This window comes from Anolis sagrei, chromosome 5 (genome assembly GCF_037176765.1).
Source record: "Anolis sagrei isolate rAnoSag1 chromosome 5, rAnoSag1.mat, whole genome shotgun sequence".
NCBI lineage: Eukaryota > Metazoa > Chordata > Lepidosauria > Squamata > Dactyloidae > Anolis > Anolis sagrei.
The window spans coordinates 189,718,215-189,741,918 of NC_090025.1; the positions used below are offsets into that span (position 1 = coordinate 189,718,215).

Sequence of the window (23,704 nt, forward strand, 5' to 3'; positions counted from 1 at the left end):
CATATTTTTAGTTGCTGAAATAGTTCAACCGCATTTAGAAATCTTTCTCCTGCATGATGTACCTGTGAACAACTCTCTCCAGATTGCTCTTATCTCTCCCTTCTAAGAAGGTGGATGAATCTGGGGGAGAGCAAGCCATTCAAAGTGAGGATGTAGGAGAAACGTGGGACTGTGTGTCTCCTCTCTACAGGTACCATCAACGGGAGGTACAGCTGCCCAGCCCTGTTCATCAACCATCGCTGCTTCTCAGGACCACATCTGAACAAAGGAAGGTTGGCAGAGCTGCCCCAGTCTGTGGGCCCAGGGAAGTGCGTGCTAGTCCTTAAAGAGGTGAGCATTGCACTTCGTCATACAACATTCCCTATAGCCAATGCTCTCCTTCATAGAATCATAGAGTTGGAAGAGACCTCATGGGCCATCCAGTCCAACCCCCTGCCAAGAAGCAGGAAAATTACATTCAAAGCACCCCCGACAGATGGCCATCCGGCCTCTGTTTCAAAGCCTCCAAAGAAGGAGCCTCTACCACACTCCGGGGCAGAGAGTTCCACTGCTGAACAGCTCTCACAGTCAGGAAGTTCTTCCTAATGTTCAGATGGAATCTCCTTTCCTGTAGTTTGTGTCCTAGTCTCCAGGGCAGCAGAAAACAAGCTTGCTCCCTTCTCCCTATGAACTCCTCCTCTCACATATTTATACATGGCCCTCATCACATCTCCTCTCAGCCTTCTCTTCTTCAGGTTAAACATGCCCAGCTCTTTAAGCTGCTCCTCATAGGGCTTGTTCTCCAGACCCTTGATCATTTTAGTTGCCCTCCTCTGGAGACATTCCAGTTTGTCAATATCTCTCTTCAATTGTGGTGCCCTGAATTGGACACAATATTCCAGGTGTGGTCTAACCAAGGCAGAATAGAGCATGGGGAGCATGACTTCCGTGGATCTAGACTCTATACTCCTATTGATGCAGGCTAAAATCCCATTGGCTTTTTTTGCCATCCCATCACATTGTTTGCTCATGTTTAACTTGTCCTTCCTCCTTGCTTATATTCTTCTGAATTAAAATACAGCTTTCTAGCAATCCTAAGGGCAGGATAGTTGAAATAGGAGACAATCTGAGAGACAGGATAATTGAAACTTGAGAAGAGAGGGCCAGCTAAGCTCCTATGCGGCGCTGGGTGATGCAACCCCATCTCACCTCCTTCCAGAAAAAGAAATTAGCCCCCAAGACCCCAAACACATTCTAAGGGAGACTCAAGAGGTATTTTCACTGTGTTTTGGGTGCCTGTGGTCTATTTTACAGCCAGGAGATACCTTTCTAAGTGACAAGGGACATCCAAGGACTCTCTTTCATACTATCGTTCCTGTGACCATTTTGGGAAGGGTTCAAATAGATGTATTTGGCACAGTTTATGTTAAGAGTAGGGATGTTTGGAGGACTGGCAAAAGATGATATTCCCAATATGTTGGCATAAAATATCCCCAATGTGGGATTAGACTTTGACACAGCAACTGAACACTAGACTGACATTTCCATCAATTTGTTGATGTTGCCTTCAAGTCATTTCCAGCTTATGGTGACCTAAGATGACTCTAGAAGCTGACTACCCACAAAAGATTACAACTACCACATCAGCTCTAGATTATTAAAAGTGGTTTGCAATATGTTTGCAACTAGAGTGACTAGTGTCGCAAAAACCTTCTTATAGTGCCGAGGCTTATTAAATATGGTTTTCTGTGGGTGAGCAGATGGCGATTATTGGATGGCATATGTTCTATATCAGAAACTATTGTTGATGTGGTCTATCTATCCAATGCAATTTTCTGAATCCGCACCCCAAATAACCAAACCAAATCTAAAGGTAACCAAAAACTGATTTGTAACTATTTTGGTACTAATGTTGGAGAGTGATCTCTGGTCAAAGTGGTCCCTGGTTAAAAAAAAAGGTTGGGGACCACTGTGATTAAAAGGGATCCTAGGATTATCTATCTATTTGCATAGAGCTTTGGTCCCTTTCTCAATTTGTGGCACAGGATCCTCCGAAAACCAAGCCCCTCTGCTGTTTTTCTGGCAGGTCCTTAGCATGGTCATCAACTCCGCGTACAGGCCCGGGAGTGTTTTGCGGGAGCTGCAACTTGTGGAGAACCCCGGGTGGAATTTTCAAGAGGAGACCCTCAAAGCAAAGTAAGGATGACATTCATTTGCTCAGATGAGGGTCCATGGACTGTAATAAAGTTTGGTGTGTGTGTGATTGTGTGTGTATTGAAATGTTTGAGAGCAAAGCTGTCTTTGAGAGTGATATGAAATAGTATATGCCCAGTACCTGATTCCAATTCATTTCAAAGGTTTCTGTCTAAATGTACAGGTGTATCCTTTGTCTTACAGGTCACTAAATATATTATTATTTATTATTAATTTCGAGGTTTTATATACCGACCCTCTCACCTTCAAAGAGGGATTCGGACAACATGTGTTCACAACATGTGTTAACATACAAAGAATATACAATAACAACACAATGCCACTTCATTACACGGTTAAAATATCAGCACTATACACGTTAAAACATTATCATCACAGTTAAAAGAGCCAAATCATCCAACACCATCACAATCCCATTCATCATCCTCCTTTCATGTGTGCAAAGAATTAAATCAGTTGTCAAATGCCGCGTTCCACAACCAGGTCTTTGTTAGTTTCCTAAACGTCATGAGGGAGGGGGCAGTTCTGATCTCTAATGGCAGGGAATTCCAAAGTCGAGGGGCCACCATCGAGAAGGCCCTGTCCCTCGTCCCCACCAGCTGTGCCTGTGAAGGTGGAGGGACCGAGAGCAGGGCCCCTCCAGACGATCTTAGTGGTCTTGATGGTTCGTAGGGGAGAATACGTTTGGAGAGGTAAACAGGGCTGGAGTCGTTTAGGGCTTTATAGGTTAACACCAGCACTTTGAATTGTGCTCGGAAGCTAATTGGCAGCCAGTGGAGTTCGAGTAACAGTGGAGTGGTGTGCTCCCTGTTAGTAATCTGACTGCCGCGTGTTGTACTTGCTGCAGCTTCCGGGCAGTCTTCAGAGGCAACCCCACGTAGAGAGCGTTGCAGTAATCTAAAGCTGTTTCTGCAGTAACACACTTTCTATTCTACCTTGGTTATTAGATCTGGGATGCATTTACACTGTAAAATTCATGCAGTTCGACACCACTTTAACTTTTATGGCTCAATGCTATGGAATTCTGGGTGCTGTCATTTGGTGAGGCACCCAGCCATCTTTGGAAGATCATGGGGAAGGTCATTTAGGGATCATGGAAGTGATTGTCCAGCAACCTGGACAATCTGAATGCAATCAGATTTAGCCCTGCTTGGTCAACCAGTTGTCCAACTTTTATGATCTTTGGAGTGGGGCTTTTCTGTCCATCCCACCCTCATCAAAGCGGTATTGGCTAGGAACACATGAAAGAGCCTTCTTGGTGGCTGCTCCCAAATTTTGGAACTAACTCCAGTGGGAAGTTCAGTTGGTTCTTTACCTGTGGGACAAGGTTTTTCAGCTTTGTCAGGCTTTTGGCTCTTAACTTGCTCAAGCAGAAGGGTCTCTGTAATGAAGTGTGCTATGCTTTTTTCCCATTTTCTTGCCTTTTAGACCCATTTTAACATTTTAGTTTTTTAGAGCAGCTTCCTTAACTGTTTTTAAATGTTTGCATCCAGTATGTTTTAGTTGTACTTTGTTTTCGTTTCACCTTGAGTACTATATTAAAAGTCAGGAAGGATATCAATTCAATCAATACCGAGAAGTAACCACCGAGGTTCTGTATTCTCTGCAGAACCTTTCATTTTAATGGTTGTGCTTATTCTCTCTTTTATATTGACTTCCAACAGTAACTGTACAACCCAACTCAATATCTTCTGGACACAGGATAAGTCACACAACTAGGTGCCATCTAATTTGCTACAGAAATGGAGTTTTAGATAGTTGTAAACAACACGAATCACAGAAATGTAGTTGACATTATAATTTTTAAAAACTCAAAGATTAATATGAAAAGTAGAAAAATAAAACAGAAATATTAACAATAGTTAAACAGGACATCGTTTGGATTTCCATGATGGAGCAGTTCGAAAACATGCGAATGTGACCAGTGGGAAGGGTTTTGTTTTGTTTGGGGTTTTGGGGTTTTTTGGTGTCAGGAGCGACTTGAAAAACTGCAAGTTGCTTCTAGTGTGAGAGAAGAATTGGCCGTCTGCAAGAATATTGCCCAGGGGATGCCCGGATGTTTTACCATCCTGTGGGAGGCTTCTCTCATGTCCCCGTATGGGAAGCTGGAGCTGACAGACAGGAGCTCACCCCACTCCCCAGATTCAAACCGCCGACCTGCTAACACAAGGGTTTAACCCATTGCACCAATGAGGCTCCAGCAAGAAGGTAATGGCGCTCCATGCAGTCATGCTGGCCACATGAACTTGGAGGTGTCTGTGGACAATACTGGCTCTTCAGCTTAGCAATTAAGATGAGCACCACCCTCCAGAGTCAGACTCAGCTAGACTTAATGTCAAGGGGAAACCTCTACTAAAATGCAACATTCTTTAAAATTGAAATTGTTTTTCTATTAAACCAGTCACTATTGTAGGGATTTGTAGTCCTCCGGTGCAATGCTACGGTCAACATCCAGTAACTCAAAAATTCCACTGGAGGACCTAGAAATTCTTAAAGAGGGATTGTTTTTGGTTTCCTGTACTCCTAAACCTAGAGGTTCCTAAAGAGAACATCTATTTACTTAGGAGATCCCTCACTGTCCAAATAAGATTGCCCCCCAGGTAGGTGGCTGGGGGGACCTATTCTTGGCCTACATGTCCTCCTGCAGTGAGGGCATCAGTTTCCAGGTGGAAGGCGGTCCCCCCCCCCCCCCGCTCCTTCCTCTTGGCATGTTTCTCTCTTTCGCCCTCCATTTGTGCCTCTTCAAATTCTACAGCACTGCTGGTCACAGCTGACCTCCAGCTGGAGCACTCAACGGCCAGGGCTTCCCAGTTCTCAGTGTCTATGCTTTGAGCCCATCTTTAAACCTCTTTTCCGGTCCTCCAACATTCCATTTTCCATTCTTGAGTTCGGAGTAGAGCAACTGCTTTGGGAGACGGTGGTCAGTCATTCAGGCAACGTCGCTGGTCCAGCAGAGTTGATGGTGGAGGACCATCGCTTCAATGCTGGTGGTCTTTACTTCTTCCAGCCTGCTGACATTTGTCTGCCTGTCTTCCCAAGAGATTTGCAGGATTTTTTGGAGGCAGCACTGATGGAATTGTTCTAGGAGTTGCATGTGACATCTGTACATAGTCCATGTTTTGCAGGCATATAGCAGGGTTGGGAGGACAATGGCTTTATAAACAAGCACCTTGGTATCCCTATGGATGTCCTGGTCCTCTAACACTCTCTGCTTCATTCGGAAAAAAGCTGCACTAGCAGAGCTCAGGCAGTGTTGTATTTCAGTGTCAATGTTGACTTTGGTGGAGAGGTGCCTGCCAAGGTAGCGGAAATAGTCAATATTTTCTAATGTTACACCATTAAGCTGTATTTCTGGCATTGGAGATGGATTGGCCAGTGACTGCTGGAAGAGCACTTTGGTTTTTCTATGTTCAAGAGAGAGAGAGAGAGAGAGAGAACATCTAAAGCTAATCTAATCCATGAATAATCACATTCACCATAAATGTGGAGGGCCACATCATATATATAAATAATATGAATGTCCTTACTTTTTTCTTCCTCTTCTCTTTTTAATTTGGCTTCTCTAGAAATTCGATGTTGAGTGTATCACACATAAGATGTATTACACATAATACATAAGATGGAGCAACCAGTTCCAATTATATACCCCCCCCCTTTCCCTCCCAAACAATACGTTTTGTGTCTTCGTGGCTATCTAGTCTTGTTTTCCCTTCAAAGGTTCTCTTATGTAGGCCATTATTTTACAGATCTTTGATCCCTGCTCCTTTAGCTTTAAGATGTAATACATTTAATTAGAAAAGCAAAATGGGTTTTACTTGTGGAATCTTTAATGCTGCAACTGACACAAAACCCAGTGAACTTTAAAGCCTTACTGTGCTCCCAGTTAATGGGACCTGATGTGTTCTTTTATTATTACTTAAAGATAGCTGGCAAAATGTAAGCCTCATTGGAATAACAATTATGCTGTTAATAATATGGATATCTAGGGTGTCGTAATTCACCCCAGCAGTCTTTTTAATTCACCACTACTTTCCTCAGAGTGCCTTGAAAACCTCCGTGGAGAATACTGAGAAAGAAAGAGATTCTTTAAATAATCAACATCCACAGTGTGTTCCTGGATTCCTTGGAGGCTTGTCAAGAGTTCTTTAATTACAAGAAGGGAATAGTATTTATTTATTTATTTAGCAGTTTTGTATACTGGTCTTCTCACCTCCATCGAGGGACTCAGGTCGGTTTCCAACATCAATATTACAAACAATCATTAAAAACATCGTATTCCAAATTACTAAAACATTAAAAAGCAAAATACAGTCATATAATTACACCGGTCAGTCGTCATCATAAAATCATTGTTCGTCAACATCCACCCATATCACAGAACTTGACTCATTCTTCGAATGCCAATTTCCAGAGCCAAGTTTTCACCTGTTTTCTGAACGTCAAGATAGAGGAGGCATTTCTGATCTCCAGTGGAAGGGAGTTCCAGAGTCGAGGGGCCACCACCAAGAAGGCCCTGTCTCTTGTCCCCACCAGACGTGCTTATGAGGCCGGTGGGACCAAGAGCAGGGCCCTTCCAGACGATCTTAGCAATCTTGATGGTTCATAGGGGAGAATACGTTCGGACAGGTAAACCGGGTAAATATCCTACTCGGTGTTGCTACAGAGGGATTCTGGTTGTAGTCAGAATAAGTAACGTTTCCAAGCTTTGGTCCAAGGGAGACATGAGAAATCGTGATCTCTAGTTAAAAGTATCTGGTTAATACCCTAAAGACACTGGATTCCTTCTGATAATAGAAGCTAAGCAAGACCAACTAAGGGAATTACTTAGATGGGAGAACCAACAATATTCATTTTCTCCTTCAATGGGGAGAAAACTACCATAATTATTATTTGTCCTCACATACAAGGATGTAATCATTGAGAATGTACATCTCTAGTGTGTAACTCCCAGAAACATCAGAACATGGTAGGGTCTCTTTCTCTGCAGATTTTTGAGCAGAGGCTGGATGGCCATCTGTTGGGGGTGCTTTGACTGTTCATTTCCTGCATGGCAGGGGGTTGGACTGGATGGTCCTTGTGATCTCTTCCAACTCTATGCGTCTATGATTTCTATTAATCATCTATTGCAGTGTTGCTCAAACTTCCTGATGCTACAACCCCTTAATACACTTCCACATGTTGCGGTGACCCCCAACCACAACATTGTTTCGTTGCTACTACATAACTGTATTTTTGCTATTGTTATATAAATATCTGATATGCAGGATGTATTTTAATTCACAATATCCAAAACACCCAAATTTGAATACTGGCGGGGTTGGGGGGATTGATTTCGTCATTTGGGAGTTGTAGTTGCTGAGATTTATAGTTCACCTATAATCAAAGAGCATTCTGAACCCCACCAGTGATGGAATTGAACCAAACTTGGCACACAGAACTCCCATGACCAACAGAAAATACTGGAAGGGTTTGGTGGGCATTGACCTTGAGTTTCGGAGTTGTTGTTTCTACATCCAGAAAGCACTGTGGACTCAAACAATGATGTATCTGGACCAAACTTGGCACGAATTCTCAATATGCCCAAATGTGAACACTGGTGGAGTTTGGGGAGAATAGACTTGACATTTTTTGCATTGTAGTTGCTGGGATTTATAGTTCACCTGCAATCAAAGAGCATTCTGAACCCAACCAATGATAGAATTGGGCCAATCTTTCCCACACAGAACCTCCATGACCAACAGAAAATACTGTATTTTCTGATGGTCTTTGATGACCCCTCTGACACCTCCTCGCTGCCCCCCAGGGTTCCGACTCCCAGGTTGAAAAACACTGATCTGTTGTGTTCTGAGTTCCTGGGATAATAAATGTTGTCATATTGCTCCTTGCCCTAATAGATACCGAGGGAAAACCTACAGAGCGACAGTCAAGATTGTCCGTACATCCGATCAAGTCCTGGATTTCTGCCGGAGGGTTTGTGCTAAGTTGGAATGCTGTCCGAATTTATTCAGCCCTGTTCCTGTTACTGAAGCCTGCCCAGAGAACTGTACCATTCAAACCAAAACTAAGTACGGTAAGTATGTGTTGAAAACAATGCGATGGATCACAAACTTGGCATTTGCCATGTGGAAGGTGACCATCATTTGCCCAGGTTCCTTCTTCTGAAGTTTACTAGGACGTAACCCAAGGAATGAGTAAAAATCAACTGAATGTTCTTTCTAATTCACCTGTAGAGCATTCAGCAAGAAATGCTACTTATTGGGTGCTTTCCTCTCTGGGAAATGGTTGGGATGGGCAAGACCATCTTGACAGGAGAATGGGAGAATCTGCCCAAGATTGCTCTGTTGTCTTACTTATGGATTTCCCATCAGCAGCAGTTTGCCTGCTTATGTTGACCAAATGTTGGACTGTATAGGCCTTGGGTCTCTTCTGGTATTATGGGTCTGGTACATTTATATATACCTTCTTTCCTCCAGTGAGTTTCAGACCTTATCTTCACAAAGTGTTATCACTTTGTTTTCACAACAACTGTGTGAAATAAAATAGTCTGAAGGCCATCCAGTAGACTTCATAACTGAGTAAGGACTTGAATCTGGATCAGGAGGAAATATGCTTAGTGATGCTCTGTTAAGTCAAGAAATCAGAAAAAGATGAGGACTTGGAAGGACAGCTATGAACGAATTTGACAAGACTCTGTTGTGTAAATAATAATAATAATAATAATAATATAATAATAATAATAATAACAACTTAATAATGATAACTTGTGATCCAATACAACAGCCAGCATAGTGATCTTGTTTGCTGTGTACTAATCTTGTAGCGTTGAAAATAATAATAATGATGATGATAATAATAATAGTAATAATATCATTGAATATGAAAGTTGGGGTTCTCCATGCTGTTGTAGTTTCTATTTCTATATAGGGAGCCCTTGGTGGTGCAATGGGTTAAACCAGGGGTTCTCAAACTTTTTAAACAGAGGGCCAGTGACAGTCCCTCAAACTGTTGGAGGGCCGGATTATAATTTGAAAAAAACATGAATGAATTCCTATGCACATTGAACATATCTTATCTGTAGTGCAAAAAAACCCCTTAAAACAAATATAAACTTACTAGTATTTCAATGGGAAGTGTGGGCCTGCTTTTGGCTGATGAGATAGGATTGATGTTGTTGTGTGCTTTCAAGTCATTTCAGATTTAGGTTGAGCCTAAGTGAGGGCTGGGTAAACGACCTTGGAGGGCCTTATCTGGCCCCTGGGCCTTAGTTTGAGAACCCCTGGGTTAAACCCTTGTGCCATCAAGACTGAAAACCGACAGGCTGAAGGTTTCGATCCGGGGAGAGCACGGATGAGTTCCTTCTGTCAGCTCCAGCTCCCTATGTGGGGACATGATTGAAGCCTCTCACAAAGATGGTAAAACAACAAAACATCCAGGCATCCCCTGAGCAACATCTTTGCAGATGGCCAATTCGCTCACACCAGAAGCGACTTGCAGTTTCTCAAGTCGCTCCTGACACACACACACACACACACACACACAAATAGGATTGCGAAGGCTGAACAGTGAGGAATGCTGATAGGAAGAAAGTCATCTCATTTACTATGTGGTGTTGGATCAGAGTTCTATGGATACCGTGGACTGCTAAAAAGGCAAATAAATGGGTCCTAGAACAATTCAACCCTGGATGCTTTCTAGATGCAAAGATACTACATTACGGCTGTTGCACTTTGGACATACCATGTGAAGACAGGACTAACTAGAAAAGATGCTAAAATGGAGGACAGTAGAAAAAGAGCAAGTCCACATTCCAGATAGCTAGACTCAAGAAAGCCACGTTACCTTGAATTTGCAATAGGTGGACTTGGAGATCTCTCATTCCTAAGGTCACCATAAGCAGAAGTTGGCTTGATGGCAGTTAGCAATGACTTCAAGATAGTTTTTAGAGTAATATGCAACAATGATGGAAGGACATTAGATATCTCTTACGGAAGAGAAAGCTGTTCTGCTTGCTCTTGAAGGGTTCAGGAACCAACAGATCAGCTTTCTCTCCTGATGGAGATGACTTTCATTACCATCTCCTTGAGCTTCAGAAACTTCAGCATCTCTGGACATTGTAATTCCATCACTGCAACACTTTAGCCATAGATATCGCTCCATCTTTCACTGCAGGTAAAACAGTATCATGATGTCCATGTGCAAGTCCAACAATCTAATCACTACACAACCCAACCTGTCAAGACCCAGGCGGAGCAACGAGGCAAAACAGCCGCTTAAGGGTTAAGAAAGGGTGTTTAATGGCAATTAACAAGTCAAAAAGGCTCTTATCAGCAGAGCAAGAACACAAAAGGAGCCTGCGGGGGGGGGGGGGCTCGCCTGCGGGGGGGGGGGGGGGGGCTCGCCTGCGGGGGGGGGGGGGGCTCGCAGGAATGTAAACAAACAGCAGCCCAGGCAGTCCGTGCTGCAAAAAGGAAAACAGGAGTAAGGCAGGCAAAATAGCTTGAGGTTAGAAACGAAATACAGTCAGTTCAAAAATCCTAATACAAAAAGCAGCATGAGGAGCGGTCCGAAGTCCAGATAGGAGACAGGCAGAAGTGTAGAGTGGTCAAGACATTCCAGGGTCAGGGCAGGAGACAAGACTCACAGTTCCAAGCCAGGCAAGGTAGTCAGCACGATCACAGAGACACGGTTCTGGATGCAAAGACTCAAGGCAAGAGTTAACAGCAGGATACACAGGTACACGGCACTTTGAACTCTGCAACAAGACTGCTCCAAGGCTACTCCTTAAATCTCATCAGAATCACTAGATTCGCCTTCAGGTGCATCCATTTCCACAGGTGAATCACGTTCCCTCCATTGCTGCCAGTCTGCACTTCGGACTGCATCCTGCGAAGCAGTATCTGAAACCCATGAGTCTGTGAACCCTTGGAACTCACCACTGGAGGTTGGAGCATTAAGCACATCCTGGACTTCCTGAACCCTAGTCCAGTCCAGCTCTTCATCATCACTGTCAGATTCATAGCTATCTGATATGTCTTTAAGACGCTTGGAAATGGATTCCTCATCGCTATCAGAATTGCGTGCTACTCGCTTTACACCACAGTAATCCTCCGTTTCCATCTCCTCACGAGTAAACCCCTGAAAATCCTCATCATCAGTAGTCTCAAGGAATATGTCCCTAATGCGCTTCAGCTGTTGCTGAGCGTCTTCCTCTTCCAAGCCTCGTTTCCTCCTACTAGCACTAGTAGATACTGAAGGCACAAGCTGAGTTACAACACAACCTTTCACTGCATGGCTCTTCTTATGTTCCCAACAGGACAAGGCTCCAAGAAAGGTTGAGTGGGAGTAGCTGGGCTGAGGAACATGCTAACACAAAATGTTATGTTTTGTTAAGTGTTGTTTAGTTTGACCAAAATGAGGTTTTCTCTAGAGATGTGCAGATCAATAGTAAACAGCTGTTAAGCACAGATCAGCTTTTTTTAGGAACGATGACTGCAACCACTCTCTCTATGTTGTTTTGAAGTAATTGCATCCTGCGGCTTCTGCCTAAATTAGCTCCCCAGGCTTTGTGTGGTTTGGTAGCTAACCAGGTTTTGATGTTCACATTTTGTTCCAGCTTGTTACGATGGAAGGAGGAGGAAAGTCATTAAGCCTCCAACTAATGAGAAGGACAGCCTGCGCAGCCTGGTGAACCGAGAAGGCAAGCCAGGCAGGCGGAGGAAGAGGCGGAAACTCATCTTGGTGCACAGGAAGAGGCGGTCGTCTGCAACGGATTTCAACCCAACAGAATCTGCAGAGGTGAAGTTTGGATCTTTCTTCTCCAGGAGATCAACCCATAGAATAGAATGAGCCATAAATCAGATGGTAGAGTCCTCAAGTGATAAAACAGATGGTAAAATACGAAGGGAATCACATGGTAGTGATTGCTTGTTTTTGATGGTTTAGTCCAGGGGTCCCCAAACTATGGCCCACGGGCCACTTCCGGCCCGCCAAGGGCCCTGATCCGGCCCACAGAGGAGGAGCGCCCCCCCCCCCCCCCCACACACACAGTGCCCCTCCGTTGGCTGGCACACGGTATCCATCAGGCCCGATGGACAGCGTGAGCCAGCGAAGGGAGGCTGCTCCGCGTGGTCTACTCGCGAGTAAAGGACCTCGCGAGGTGCTTTACTCACAAGTAGGCCGCGCGGGCCTGCTCCTCCCTTGGCAGGCTCACGCTATCCATCAGGCCCGATGGACAGTGTGAGACAGCCAAGGGAGGCTGCCTCGGCGCTATATGCAGTCATGCTGGCCACATGACTTTGGAGGTGTCTATGGACAACGCCGGCTCTTCGACTTAGAAATGCAGATGAGCACCACACCCCAGAGTCAGACACGACTGGACTTCATGTCAGAGGAAAACCTTTAACCAGGAAAATTGTGGAAGATCCAGTGTGGGAGAAAGAACTCTTGTCTGTTGGAGGTAGGTATGAATGTTTCAATTGGCCACCTTGATTACCTGACAGTTTTTAGGGAGACTCCTTTGTTGAGAGGTGATTAGCTGGCCCTGATTGTTTCTTGTCTGCAGTTCCCCTGTGTTTGAGTGTTGTTCTTTATTTACAGTTATAATTTTAGAGTTTTTTACATACTGGTAGCCAGATTTTTGGTCAGACTAGAAATAGGAAGATTTCCCATTCTCTGCTCCTGGAATTACTGCCTAAAGAGGGCTAGAATGAACCCCCTCTAAGGGCCCTTCCACACAGCAAAATAAGATATGTGCAATGTGCAGAGGAATTTTTAATTGATTTTTTTTAAAAAAAAAAAAAACAAACTATAGTCCGGCCCTCCATCAGTCTGAGGGACAGTAAACTGGCCCCCGGTTTAAAAAGTTTGAGGACCCCTGGTTTAGTCCATACAAATCCACATCAGTCAAAAATATATACAGCACGACCCCCATATCCATGAGAGTCACATTCCTGGACTTCGTGTGGATATGCCAAACCACAGCTAATATTAGCCAGCCCTATTTTGCTGAAGGACCTATATGTTTAAAATACCATAGGATTGAGCTGAAGGACCTAGAAAAGGTCTGGAGAGGACATACTTTGTGAGATAAGTAAATTTATTGATTTATCGTGTCAGGAGCGAACCAAACAGTTGTGTTGTATTTTTTAAAAAACACAGAGTTGCAAACTTGGCATTCTATTAAATGTCCTTTGACCAGTAGCTGGCCACTTGGAGTGCCTCTGGTGTTGCTATAAGAAGGTCCTCCATTGTGCATGTGGCAGGGCTCAGGTTGCATTGCAGTAGGTGGTCTGTCGTTTGCTCTTCTCCACACTCACATTTTGTGGATTCCACTTTGTAGCCCCATTTCTTAAGGTTGGCTCTGCATCTCGTGGTGCCAGAGTCAGGGGCGGCTCAACCCATTACGCAAAGTAAGCATTTGCAGTATAGTTGATTTTGCCCAGGGGCGCTCTTGAGGCGCTCTTGGGGGAAAATAGACCTTGACATATGCGAGTTGTAGTTACTGGGATGTATAGTTCACCTACAATCAAAGAGCATTCTGAACTCCACCAATGGTGGAACTGAACCAAATATGGCACACAGAACTCCCACAACGAACAGAAAATATATATCAGTGATTGGTTGGTGGGGGGCAAAATACCATTTGCTTACCGTTGAAAATTACCTAGGGCCACCTCTGGCCAGAGTGCAGTCTGTTCGGCACCTTCCAAGTTGCCCAGTTTTCTTTGTGCCCTGGAGGAAGCCTCTCATTTGATATCAGGCATGGATTGGAGTTCTGAGTTCCAGCCTGCCACTTTTGGCCTCTCGCTTGCTGAGCTGGTCCAGTGAGTTTCCCTGTAGATCTTAGAAAACTATTTCTTGATTTAAGTCATTGGCATTCTCCAGCCTATAAAAAGCACTGCCTGAGTACCAAGCAAAAAGTGGGCGATAGAAATAATATCATGCAAAAGCTGACTGGCACAACCTGGGGATCACAACCAGATACTGTGAAGACATCTGCTCTTGTGTTTTGCTACTCTATTGCTGAGTATGCATGCCCAATATGGAACACATCTCACCACGCTAAAACAGTAGATGTGGCTCTTAATGAGACATGTCACATTATCACGGGGTGTCTGCGCCCTACACCACTGGAGAAATTACACTGTTTACACTGAACCACCTGACATTCACTGGGAAGTAACAACCAATAGTGAAAGGACCAAGGCAGTGACATCTCTGGCCCATCCCTTGTTTGGATATCAGCCAACACGCTAAAGACTTAAATCAAGATAAGTAAATGAAAGCACAGATATCCATCCAGCAGATACAGGGGTTGCACTGCATATGCTAAAACAGGCATGAGCAAACTTGGCCCTCCAGATGTTTTGGACTTCAACTCCCACAATTCCTAACAGCCTACCGGCTGTTAGGAATTGTGGGAGTTGAAGTCCAAAACATCTGGAGGGCCAAAGTTTTCCCATTTCTGTGTTAGAAGGAAACAAATAACAATTTATACATTTATCAACCTACCCGTCAGGGGATTTTTTTTGACCACTGAAGCAGATGGCACACCTGCGAGCACATCTGGCTTACTTATTGTTGTTTTTATCTGTCTTCACTCAGTGTTCTGATTTATGACCAGCTGGCCTTCACCTGCATCTGACTTTGCCTCTCAAGTTACACATTTATTTGTGTAGTCTCAACAAATCCTATGGTGCCAGACTTTTTGTAAATTGGTGTTTGTTTCTTTTTAATGTGTATGTGGTTTTGATTGGTTGAAGTTGGATAGATTTGTGCTAAATGTATTTAAATGATTATTTTATTGTTTGTTTCAAGTATTTATATATATCACCTCCCAGGCAGAATGCTGTAGTGTAGTGGTTTGAATACCATCAATGTAGCAGTCTAAAGTAACTGGAAAGCTTTAACCTTATCATTTAGCTCAACAGATTTATGACTTCATTTCCTCTTGCTCACTTAATTGCAATTTTATTGTAAACCAAAATCATAAATGCATGTAATGATATGTCACATTGCACAACAGCATATGGTATAGGACAGGTTAGTAAAAATAATTACATTTTTATTGTCGAAGGCTTTCATGGCCGGAATCACTGGGTTGTTTTAGGTTTTTTTGGGCTATATGGCCATGTTCTAAAGGCATTTTCTCCTGACGTTTCGCCTGCATCTATGGCAAGCATCCTCAGAGGTAGTGAGGTCTGTTGGAAGTAGGAAAATGGGTTTATATATCTGTGGAAGGACCAGGGTGGGACAAAGGACTCATGTCTGTTGGAGCTAGGTGTGAATGTTTCAACTGACCCCCTTGATTAGCATTTGATGGCTTGGCAGTGCCTGGGGGAATCTTTTGTTGAGAGGTGATTAGATGTGCCTGATTGTTTACTCTCTCAACAGTTTACTCTCTGTTTACTCTCAACAGAGAGTAAACAATCAAGCACATCTAATTACCTCTCAACAAAAGCTTCCCTCAGGCACTGCCAAGCCATCAAATGCTAATCAAGGGGGTCAGTTGAAACATTCACAGCTAGCTCCAACAGACAATGAGTCCTTTGTCCCACCCTGGTCCTTCCACAGATATATAAATCCATTTTCCTACTTCCAACAGACCTCACTACCTCTGAGGATGCTTGCCATAGAGGCAGGCGAAACGTCAGGAGAAAATGCCTCTGGAACATGGCTATATAGCCCGAAAAAACCTACAACAACCCAATTATATGTTTGCCAAACCAAAGTAATGTTTTAATGTGAGTGTTGGGCTACAACTCTGGAGACCCTGCTCATCATGGAGACCCACTAGGTGACCATGGGCAGGTCACATTCTCTCAGCTTCAAGGGAAGATAAAAACAAACCCGCTTTGAACAAATCTTGTCAAGAAAACATCATGATAGGTTCAGCTTAGGGTCGCTATTGATCATAAGAGACATGAAGGCACATTAAAACTATAACTTCCTCAATAACTTTCTGAATGGGTTGTTGTAGGTTTTTTCGGGCTATATGGCCATGTTCTAGAGGCGTTTTCTCCTGACGTTTCTCCTGCATCTATGGCAAGCATCCTCAGAGGTAGTGAGGTCTGTTGGAACTAGGAAAATTGGTTTATATATCTGTGGAAGGACCAGGGTGGGACAAAGGACTTTTGTCTGCTGGAGCTAGATGTGAATGTTTCAACTGACCACCTTGATTAGCATTTGATTGCCTGGCAGTGCCTGGAGCAATCTTTTGTTGAGAGGTGATTAGATGTCCTTGTTTGTTTCTTCTCTGTTGTTGTGCTGTTCTAATTTTAGAGTTTTTTTTATTACTGGCAGTCAGATTTTGTTTATTTTCATGGTTTCCTCCTTTCTGTTGAAATTGTCCACATGCTTCTTGTGGATTTCAATGGCTTCTCTGTGTAGTCTGACAAGGTGGTTGTTGGAGTGATCCAGCATTTCTATGTTCTCAAATAATATGCTGTGTCCAGGTTGGTTCATCAGGTGCTCTGCTATGGCTGACTTCTCTGGCTGAAGTAGTCTGCTGTGCCTTTCATGTTCCTTGATTCATGTTTGGGCATTGCTGCTGCATTTGGTGGTCCCTATATAGACTTGTCCACAGCTTCATGGTACACGGTAGACTCCTGCAGAGGTGAGAGGATCCCTCTTGTCCTTTGCTGAACGAAGCATTTGTTGGATTTTCTTGGTGGGTCTGTAGATAGTTTATATGTTGTGTTTCCTCATCGGCTTCCCAATGCAGTCAGTGGTTCCCTTGATGTTTGGCAAGAACACTTTTCCTCTGGGTGGATCTTTGTCTTGACTCTCGTGACTTGTTCTTGGTCTTGCAGCTCTTCTGATGTCTGAGGTGGAGTATCTTTTCTGACTCTTAGTTTCCTAGTTGATATTTCTTTCCTGCTTTTATTTTTCTTTTTTTTTTTTTGCTAAGACAGGTCATAAGGCATTTTGATGCCTAAGCCAAAACACAAAAATGAAGAGGTGTTGATCCGCCCCCAATATGATTCCTCTACCTTAATGATATGTAGAACCTTGATGTTTGGGCATTTGACTGTGAAAGCTGTTCAGCAGTGGAACTCTCTGCCCCAGAGTGTGGTGGAGGCTCCTTCTTTGAAGGCTTTTAAGCAGAGGCTGGATGGCCATCTTTAAGGGGTGCTTTGAATGCAATTTTCCTGCTTCTTGTCAGAGGGTTGGACTGGATGGCCCATGAGGTCTCTTCCAATTCTATGATTCTATGATTCTATGTACTGCAGAATAGAATCATAGAATCAAACAGTTGGAAGAGACTTCATGAGCCATCCAGTCTAACCCCCTGCCAAGAAGCAGGAATATTGCATTCAAATCACCCCTGACAAATGGCCATCCAGCTTCTGCTTAAAAGCTTCCAAAGAAGGAGCCTCCACCACACTCCGGAGCAGAGAGTTCCACTGCTGAACAGCTCTCACAGTCAGGAAGTTCTTCCTCATGTTCAGGTGGAATCTCCTTTCTTGTAGTTTGAAGCCATTGTTACACACACAGAAATGATCAACTCAAGCATTTTCTTACATAAATCTTCCTAATTTGTTCAATTACTTTGTTTCTTACTGAAGCTGTTTTGCCATGGTTCATCATGAGCATGTCTTTATTACAGGGGAGTGATGAGGAAGACTCAGAGGCTCTGGATGATGAGACTTGGAGTGAGGAGACCAGCCCAGATGCACACACTGACCAGGTGGACACCTCTTCCTCAGATCTACCTCCAACCAAGTCTACAAGCACAATGAAGTTGCGCAGCAGTGCCGATATGGACCGAGTTCCTCACTCCGAGAGAGGAAGAAGAGCACACAAGGCATTGTCTCTCTTGCGCGCCAAAGAAGAGAAGAGGGCTCGGTTTAAACAAGTGAGTGTCTCACCTATCAGAAGCTTTTCATATCCCTACAGTCTAAAGCTTATTATCTGGTAGTGGTGCCTTTTTTGACTATACTTTCTAGCATGTTGCCTGGAGGGAAATTCTCTAAAGAAATACATTTCCAAGTTGTGGTCATTAGAGGATGCGGTTTGTGAATTTGAGAAAACTTCATATAGGCTCTTCCCCAAAAGTATTAAAGTATAACATACTTCTCCTTATTACTTGATTAATATTTAAACTTTGGTCTTATAATCAATCAATAATACCAAATTGTCAAAATCCACAACCCACTTTTCTTTCTTCTTTACTAAAGATAGAAATGACTCACAATCTTTAACCATGCTTTTTTCCCCTTATTGTGTGCCTTCAAGTCATTTCCAACTTAGGGTTTCTTCTTCTTCTTATACGATCCCTGAGTAGGATAGTCTTCCAGGATCAGTGTACTGGCGGTGGGTCCATAGGTGACTGTGGAGCCCTATTCTTGACCTGCGTCTTCTCCCGCAGTGAGGGCATTGGTTTCCAGGTGGAAGGTGGTCCCAGTTGGGGTTGGCTTGATGCGCCTTCCTCTTGGCATGTTTCTCTCTTTCACCCTCCATTTGTGCCTCTTCAAATTCTACAGCACTGCTGGTCACAGCTGACCTCCAGCTGGAGCACTCAAGGTCCAGGGCTTCCCAGTTCTCAGTGTCTATGCCAGAATTTTTGAGGATGGCTTTGAACCCATATTTAAATCTCTTTTCCTGCCCACCAACATTTTGTTTTATGTTCTTGAGTTTGGAGTAGAGCAACTGCTTTGGGAGACAGTGGTCAGGCATCTGGACAATGTGGCCGGCCCAGCGGAGTTGATGGCGGAGGACCATTGCTTCAGTTCTGGTGGTCTTTGCTTCTTCCAGCACACTGACATTTGTCCTCTTGTATACCCAAGGGATTTGCAGGATTTTCTGGTGGCAACACTGATGGAATCATTCTAGGAGTTGCAGGTGACATCTGTAGACAGTCCACGTTTCGCAGGCATATAGCAAGGTTGGGAGGACAATAATTTTATAAGCAAGCACCTTGGTATCCCTATGGATGTCCTGGTCCTCACACACTCTCTGCTTCATTCAGAAAAATGCTGCGCTCGCAGAGCTCAGGCAGTGTTGTATTTCAGCAGCTATAGAAGTTATTAGTAAACAGACATGTTATCTTTATAAGAAGTCTGCTTGCATCATTGTCCGCTGAAGGCATCAAATGGAAACAAGATATCTATGTGCCCAGCGATAGTCCATTACCAAATAAGCTCTGCTACCCCGATTAGGTAGTGATCCTAACAGTTCATAATCTATACCCCAATGGTACAGATCCAATCCAATACCCAATAACTACACCGTGCTGGCACTATAAATATGTAAATATTTCCATTAACCTATCCTGTTTCATAATGTATTGCTTGTTGTACAGCATAATATTTTGTATGAGTATGTGTGTGTTTAATACATGCACACACATCGTTATGTGTTTTGATTTCTGTTTAAACTAATATTGCAATTATGTGAGTGTCAGGAAGCGAAGCCACGCATCCAAGCTACTGGGCACTAAATGATGTGGTTAAAGCTCTCCATTTAACAATATAATAGTTATTTTACATCAAGGCAGCTATTAATGGGGAGAAGGCTGACCATTCTCCATTGATTTACATTCATGGCTCCAGGCCATTCTGAACTGAAGGGAAAAGGGCTTGAATTAAGTCTCTCCGCAGCCTGCGAGAGAGCCCTTGGGCATACTGCACATGCTAGATACTATTCCTACATTTATGTTCTATTGGAGTCATTGTCCAATAAATCTCATTGTTCCATTAAAACCGCAACATAATTATATAGACAGTAATTCCTGAAATTTCACTGAAAAGCAATTACAACATTTTACCCCTTAACAGCCCAGCTTAGCATCGTGTTAACTGTATGGGAGATGGACCAGGCCATTAATTCCTGCACTAATCATTGATTATACCTGCTTCCTAGTCCCTTGCAAGTCAAAGAGGTAGTGAAATTAACTAGACTCAGATTTCATGCCTGAAAAGAACTCAAAAATATTTATGAATGGAGAGACAGTGCTCAGGAGGTGCGTGTTAGTTTTACAAGTAGCTTTGAAAATGGAGTTGGGAGCTAATTTAATTTTCATTAGGTTGGGTTGTCATTAAAGCTTGGGACCAGAGGTTTTTCAGATTCTGGGAATACCTGTATTTACATATACATAATGAATTGAGGATAGGAGGGAAAGGGGGCTAGCTACACATCCAGTGTCTGCTGAGATTCTCTCAAAGAGCTGTCACTCAATCATTGTCAGAAATATGATGGGAGAAAGCAAAGAGGGGAATGCTGTGGGTCCTGCTCTTTGACTTATGTAAAGCCCATGTAATAAGCAGACATCAGTGAAAAGAAAAGTCCAACTGCATCTGGCTGATACGGATTTGGGTAACATTAGAAAGCTCCATTGGATTGGCCAACCCATACTGCACTTGACCTTCACATCCCCTTTCCACAGTGTTCTCCCTGGTTTGCCTTTGCCATCATCCCCACTCAGACACAGAATCCAGATTTCTTTCCTGCTCCTCCTACTTGCCAACTGTCATTGAACATCGAGAAAACCAAAATGCTCTTCCAGCAGTCACCAGCCATAGACACTGAGAACTGGGAGGCCCTGGCCCTTGAGCACTCCAGCTGGAGGTCAGCTGTGACCAGCAGTGCTGCAGAATGTGAAAAGGCATGAATGGAGGGCGAAAGAGAGAAATGTGCCAAGAGGAAGGCACATGAAGCCAACCCTGACCGGGACTGCCTTCCGCCTGGAAACCAATGCCCTCACTGTGGGAAACAATGCAGATCAAGAATAGGGTTCCATAGTCACCTACAGACCCACCGACAGCACACTGAGCATGGAGGATTATCTTACTCGGACAACGAGGGATCGCCTAAGTAAGTTGCCAACTACACCTTCTTGCCACCGAGAACAGCTAATTAGCCCACCAATATAGATAAGCCATTTGTATCCAATTGGGCAAGCAGAAGGAGTGTCGGCCAAGCCCCTGGACCTAATGTCCCTTTTCCTTGATATATTTCTGGCAGTGATGGAACAGGAGCTTCTTGAGCAAACTTTAGCAGACACTGGGTGTGTAGCTAGCCCCCTTTACTCAAAGGCAGAACCTGTGATCTAACTTGTCCTTCAGAAACACTCAAAGCAACTGAAAACGGTTTACCTGTCCACATGTATCTCCTCCTGTGAACCATCTCAGAGTCTAAGATTGTCTGGGGAGACCCTGCTCTCGGTTCAGTCTTCCTCGCAGGCGTGATTGGTGAGGACGAGAGACAGGGCCTTCTCAGTGGTGGCCCCCGGGCTGTGGAATTCCCTCCCCAGGGACATTAGATCAGCCCCCTCCATCCTGACTTTCTGTAAGAAAGTAAAAACCTGGCTTTGTGACCAAATGTTTGGAGAACTTGAGAAACAGAAAGATATGGAGTTGATGTGCATTGACCAACTGGAACGGCCAGACTACATTTAAGGATCATGTGATTAACTGCAAATGTATTGTTTTATATGATTTTGTGCTGTTTTAATGTATTTTATTTTACATATTTGTAATTGTACATATCCTGTGGCTTCGTATGGTTGCCTACTTGTAAGCCGCCTTTGAGTCCCCTCCGGGGTAGAGAAAGGTGGGGTAGAAATGCCGCAAGTAAATAAATAAATAAAAGAAGAAAACAAAAACATGGTGGGGGTGGGAGCAAATGAACATTTGAACAATGTTGATGTTCAATTTGATGTTCAATTTGATCCTTCATCTGGTAGGGAATGGTCTTACTTCAGAGTACAATAAGCTTTGGATCCATCCCACTGTTAGCTCAAGAATCCAGTCTTCAAACACCTGAAAAAACATTTTTTTTCCATCTGCAGCATGATTTAATAATAATTTAGCACTGCAGTGAGAATATGGTCTGGAGGAAAGATGAGAATCCCAAGGTCCTCCAGATGTTGGTAGACATCCATTCCCAGAGGTCCTCATGACTGGCTGGGTGGGATAGGGCTGATGGGAGTTTAACAATAATTGGGTATGGACATCCCCCCTTCCATTTTGCAGAGAATATATTGTTCAAAAAAGCAGGTTGGTTTGGATGAACAACTGCTGGAAATATTACTGGGGTTTTTTTGTAAGGTTTTGTGTGTGTGTATGTATGTGTCAGGAGCAATTTGAGAAACTGCAAGTCACTTCTGGTGTGAGAGAATTGGCTGTCTGCAGGAACATTGCCCAGGGGACTCCCCGATGTTTTTATGTTTTACCATCCTTGTGGGAGGCTTCTCTCATGTCCCCACATGGGGAGCTATTGCTGACAGAGGGAGCTGGTTAGGATGGTATATTTGATAATATGATGAGAATAGGCAAGATAATACAGAATGTCCCTTCAGGTTCAGTGGTGCCATTTTTGCCGTTGTAGGAAATAAAGCAAGAGCCAGATGAAAAGCTCATTCTAGAGACGAACCCATTGGGATGGACTGTGTCAGACGTGGTGAGGTTCATCAAGCTCACGGATTGTGCTCCTCTTGCCAAAATATTTCAGGAACAGGTACACTGTTTTATCTCACTTCCTCTTCTCTGTGTCAAGAATTCCAAGTCTTCATGATTGTAATTATTGCAGTTTAGACTAAGTTGAGGTTTGCTGATTGGTGTGAATCTTGCTTGTGAGTTTTCAGTGTCTTGTATCATTATTCCAAAGCTCCTTTTCCTTTGTGGATTATATCCACATTACCCACTCACATGTCTTTTGTCTTTTTAATTGCATTGTAAAGAGCTGACTTGTTTTAATATAGTAATTGGTTTAATTATACGTTAATACTGCCTTTTTGAATATTTTAATTGTATTATTATTTTAATTAGTGAATCACTTTGGATCTTAATCTAGGGAGAAAAGCATAATACTAATAATAATAATAATAATAATAATCTGGAAAAGTTTACATGATATGAGGATTTAAAGATAGAACTGCAAAGACTCTGGCAAAAACCAGTAAAGGTGGTCCCAGTGGTGATTGGCACACTGGGTGTAGTGCCTAAAGACCTTGGCCTGCACTTAAAAACAATCAGCGCTGACAACATTACCACCTGTCAGCTGCAAAAGGCCATCCTACCTTGATCTGCACACATTATTTGCTGATACATTACAGAGTCCTAGACACTTGGGAAGTGTTCGACGTGTAATCCAATACAACAGCCAGCAACAATACAACAGCTGCTGTGTGATCCAATACAACAGCTGCTGTGGACTGATCTTGTTATGTTAATAATAATAATAATAATAATAATAATAATAATAAGATCTGCACGCATTATTTGCTGATACATCACACAGTCCTAGACACTTGGGAAGTGTCCAATGTGTGGTCAAATACAAAAGCCAGCATAGTGATTTTATTTGCTGTGTACTCATCTTGTTGTGTATCAAATACTTTACTTAAGCAATCCCTTGTAGCCCGAGGATGATGGTCCTCCAAGTGTAGTGTCTTGGTGGTGGGTCCGTAGGAGCCCTATTCTTGATCTGCATGTTCTCCTGCAGTGAGGACATTGGTTTCCAGGTGGAAGGCTGCCCCAGTCAGGGTTGGCTTGATGCACCTTCCTCTTGG

At 43.4% G+C, this 23,704-nt stretch overlaps 1 protein-coding gene across 3 annotated transcripts in view; it reads left to right on the plus strand.

Annotated features, from left to right (window-relative positions):
* Window positions 1-23,704, plus strand: part of SFMBT2 (Scm like with four mbt domains 2) — a 94,876-nt gene that overhangs the window by 68,693 nt on the left and 2,479 nt on the right. For all 3 annotated transcript variants that reach the window (XM_060776457.2, XM_060776458.2, XM_060776459.2), the window contains 6 exons: window positions 191-330; window positions 2,066-2,175; window positions 8,088-8,263; window positions 11,807-11,988; window positions 17,801-18,049; window positions 22,522-22,650. In XM_060776457.2, coding sequence (XP_060632440.2) covers window positions 191-330; window positions 2,066-2,175; window positions 8,088-8,263; window positions 11,807-11,988; window positions 17,801-18,049; window positions 22,522-22,650 — 986 coding nt within the window. The remainder of the gene's footprint in view (window positions 1-190; window positions 331-2,065; window positions 2,176-8,087; window positions 8,264-11,806; window positions 11,989-17,800; window positions 18,050-22,521; window positions 22,651-23,704) is intronic.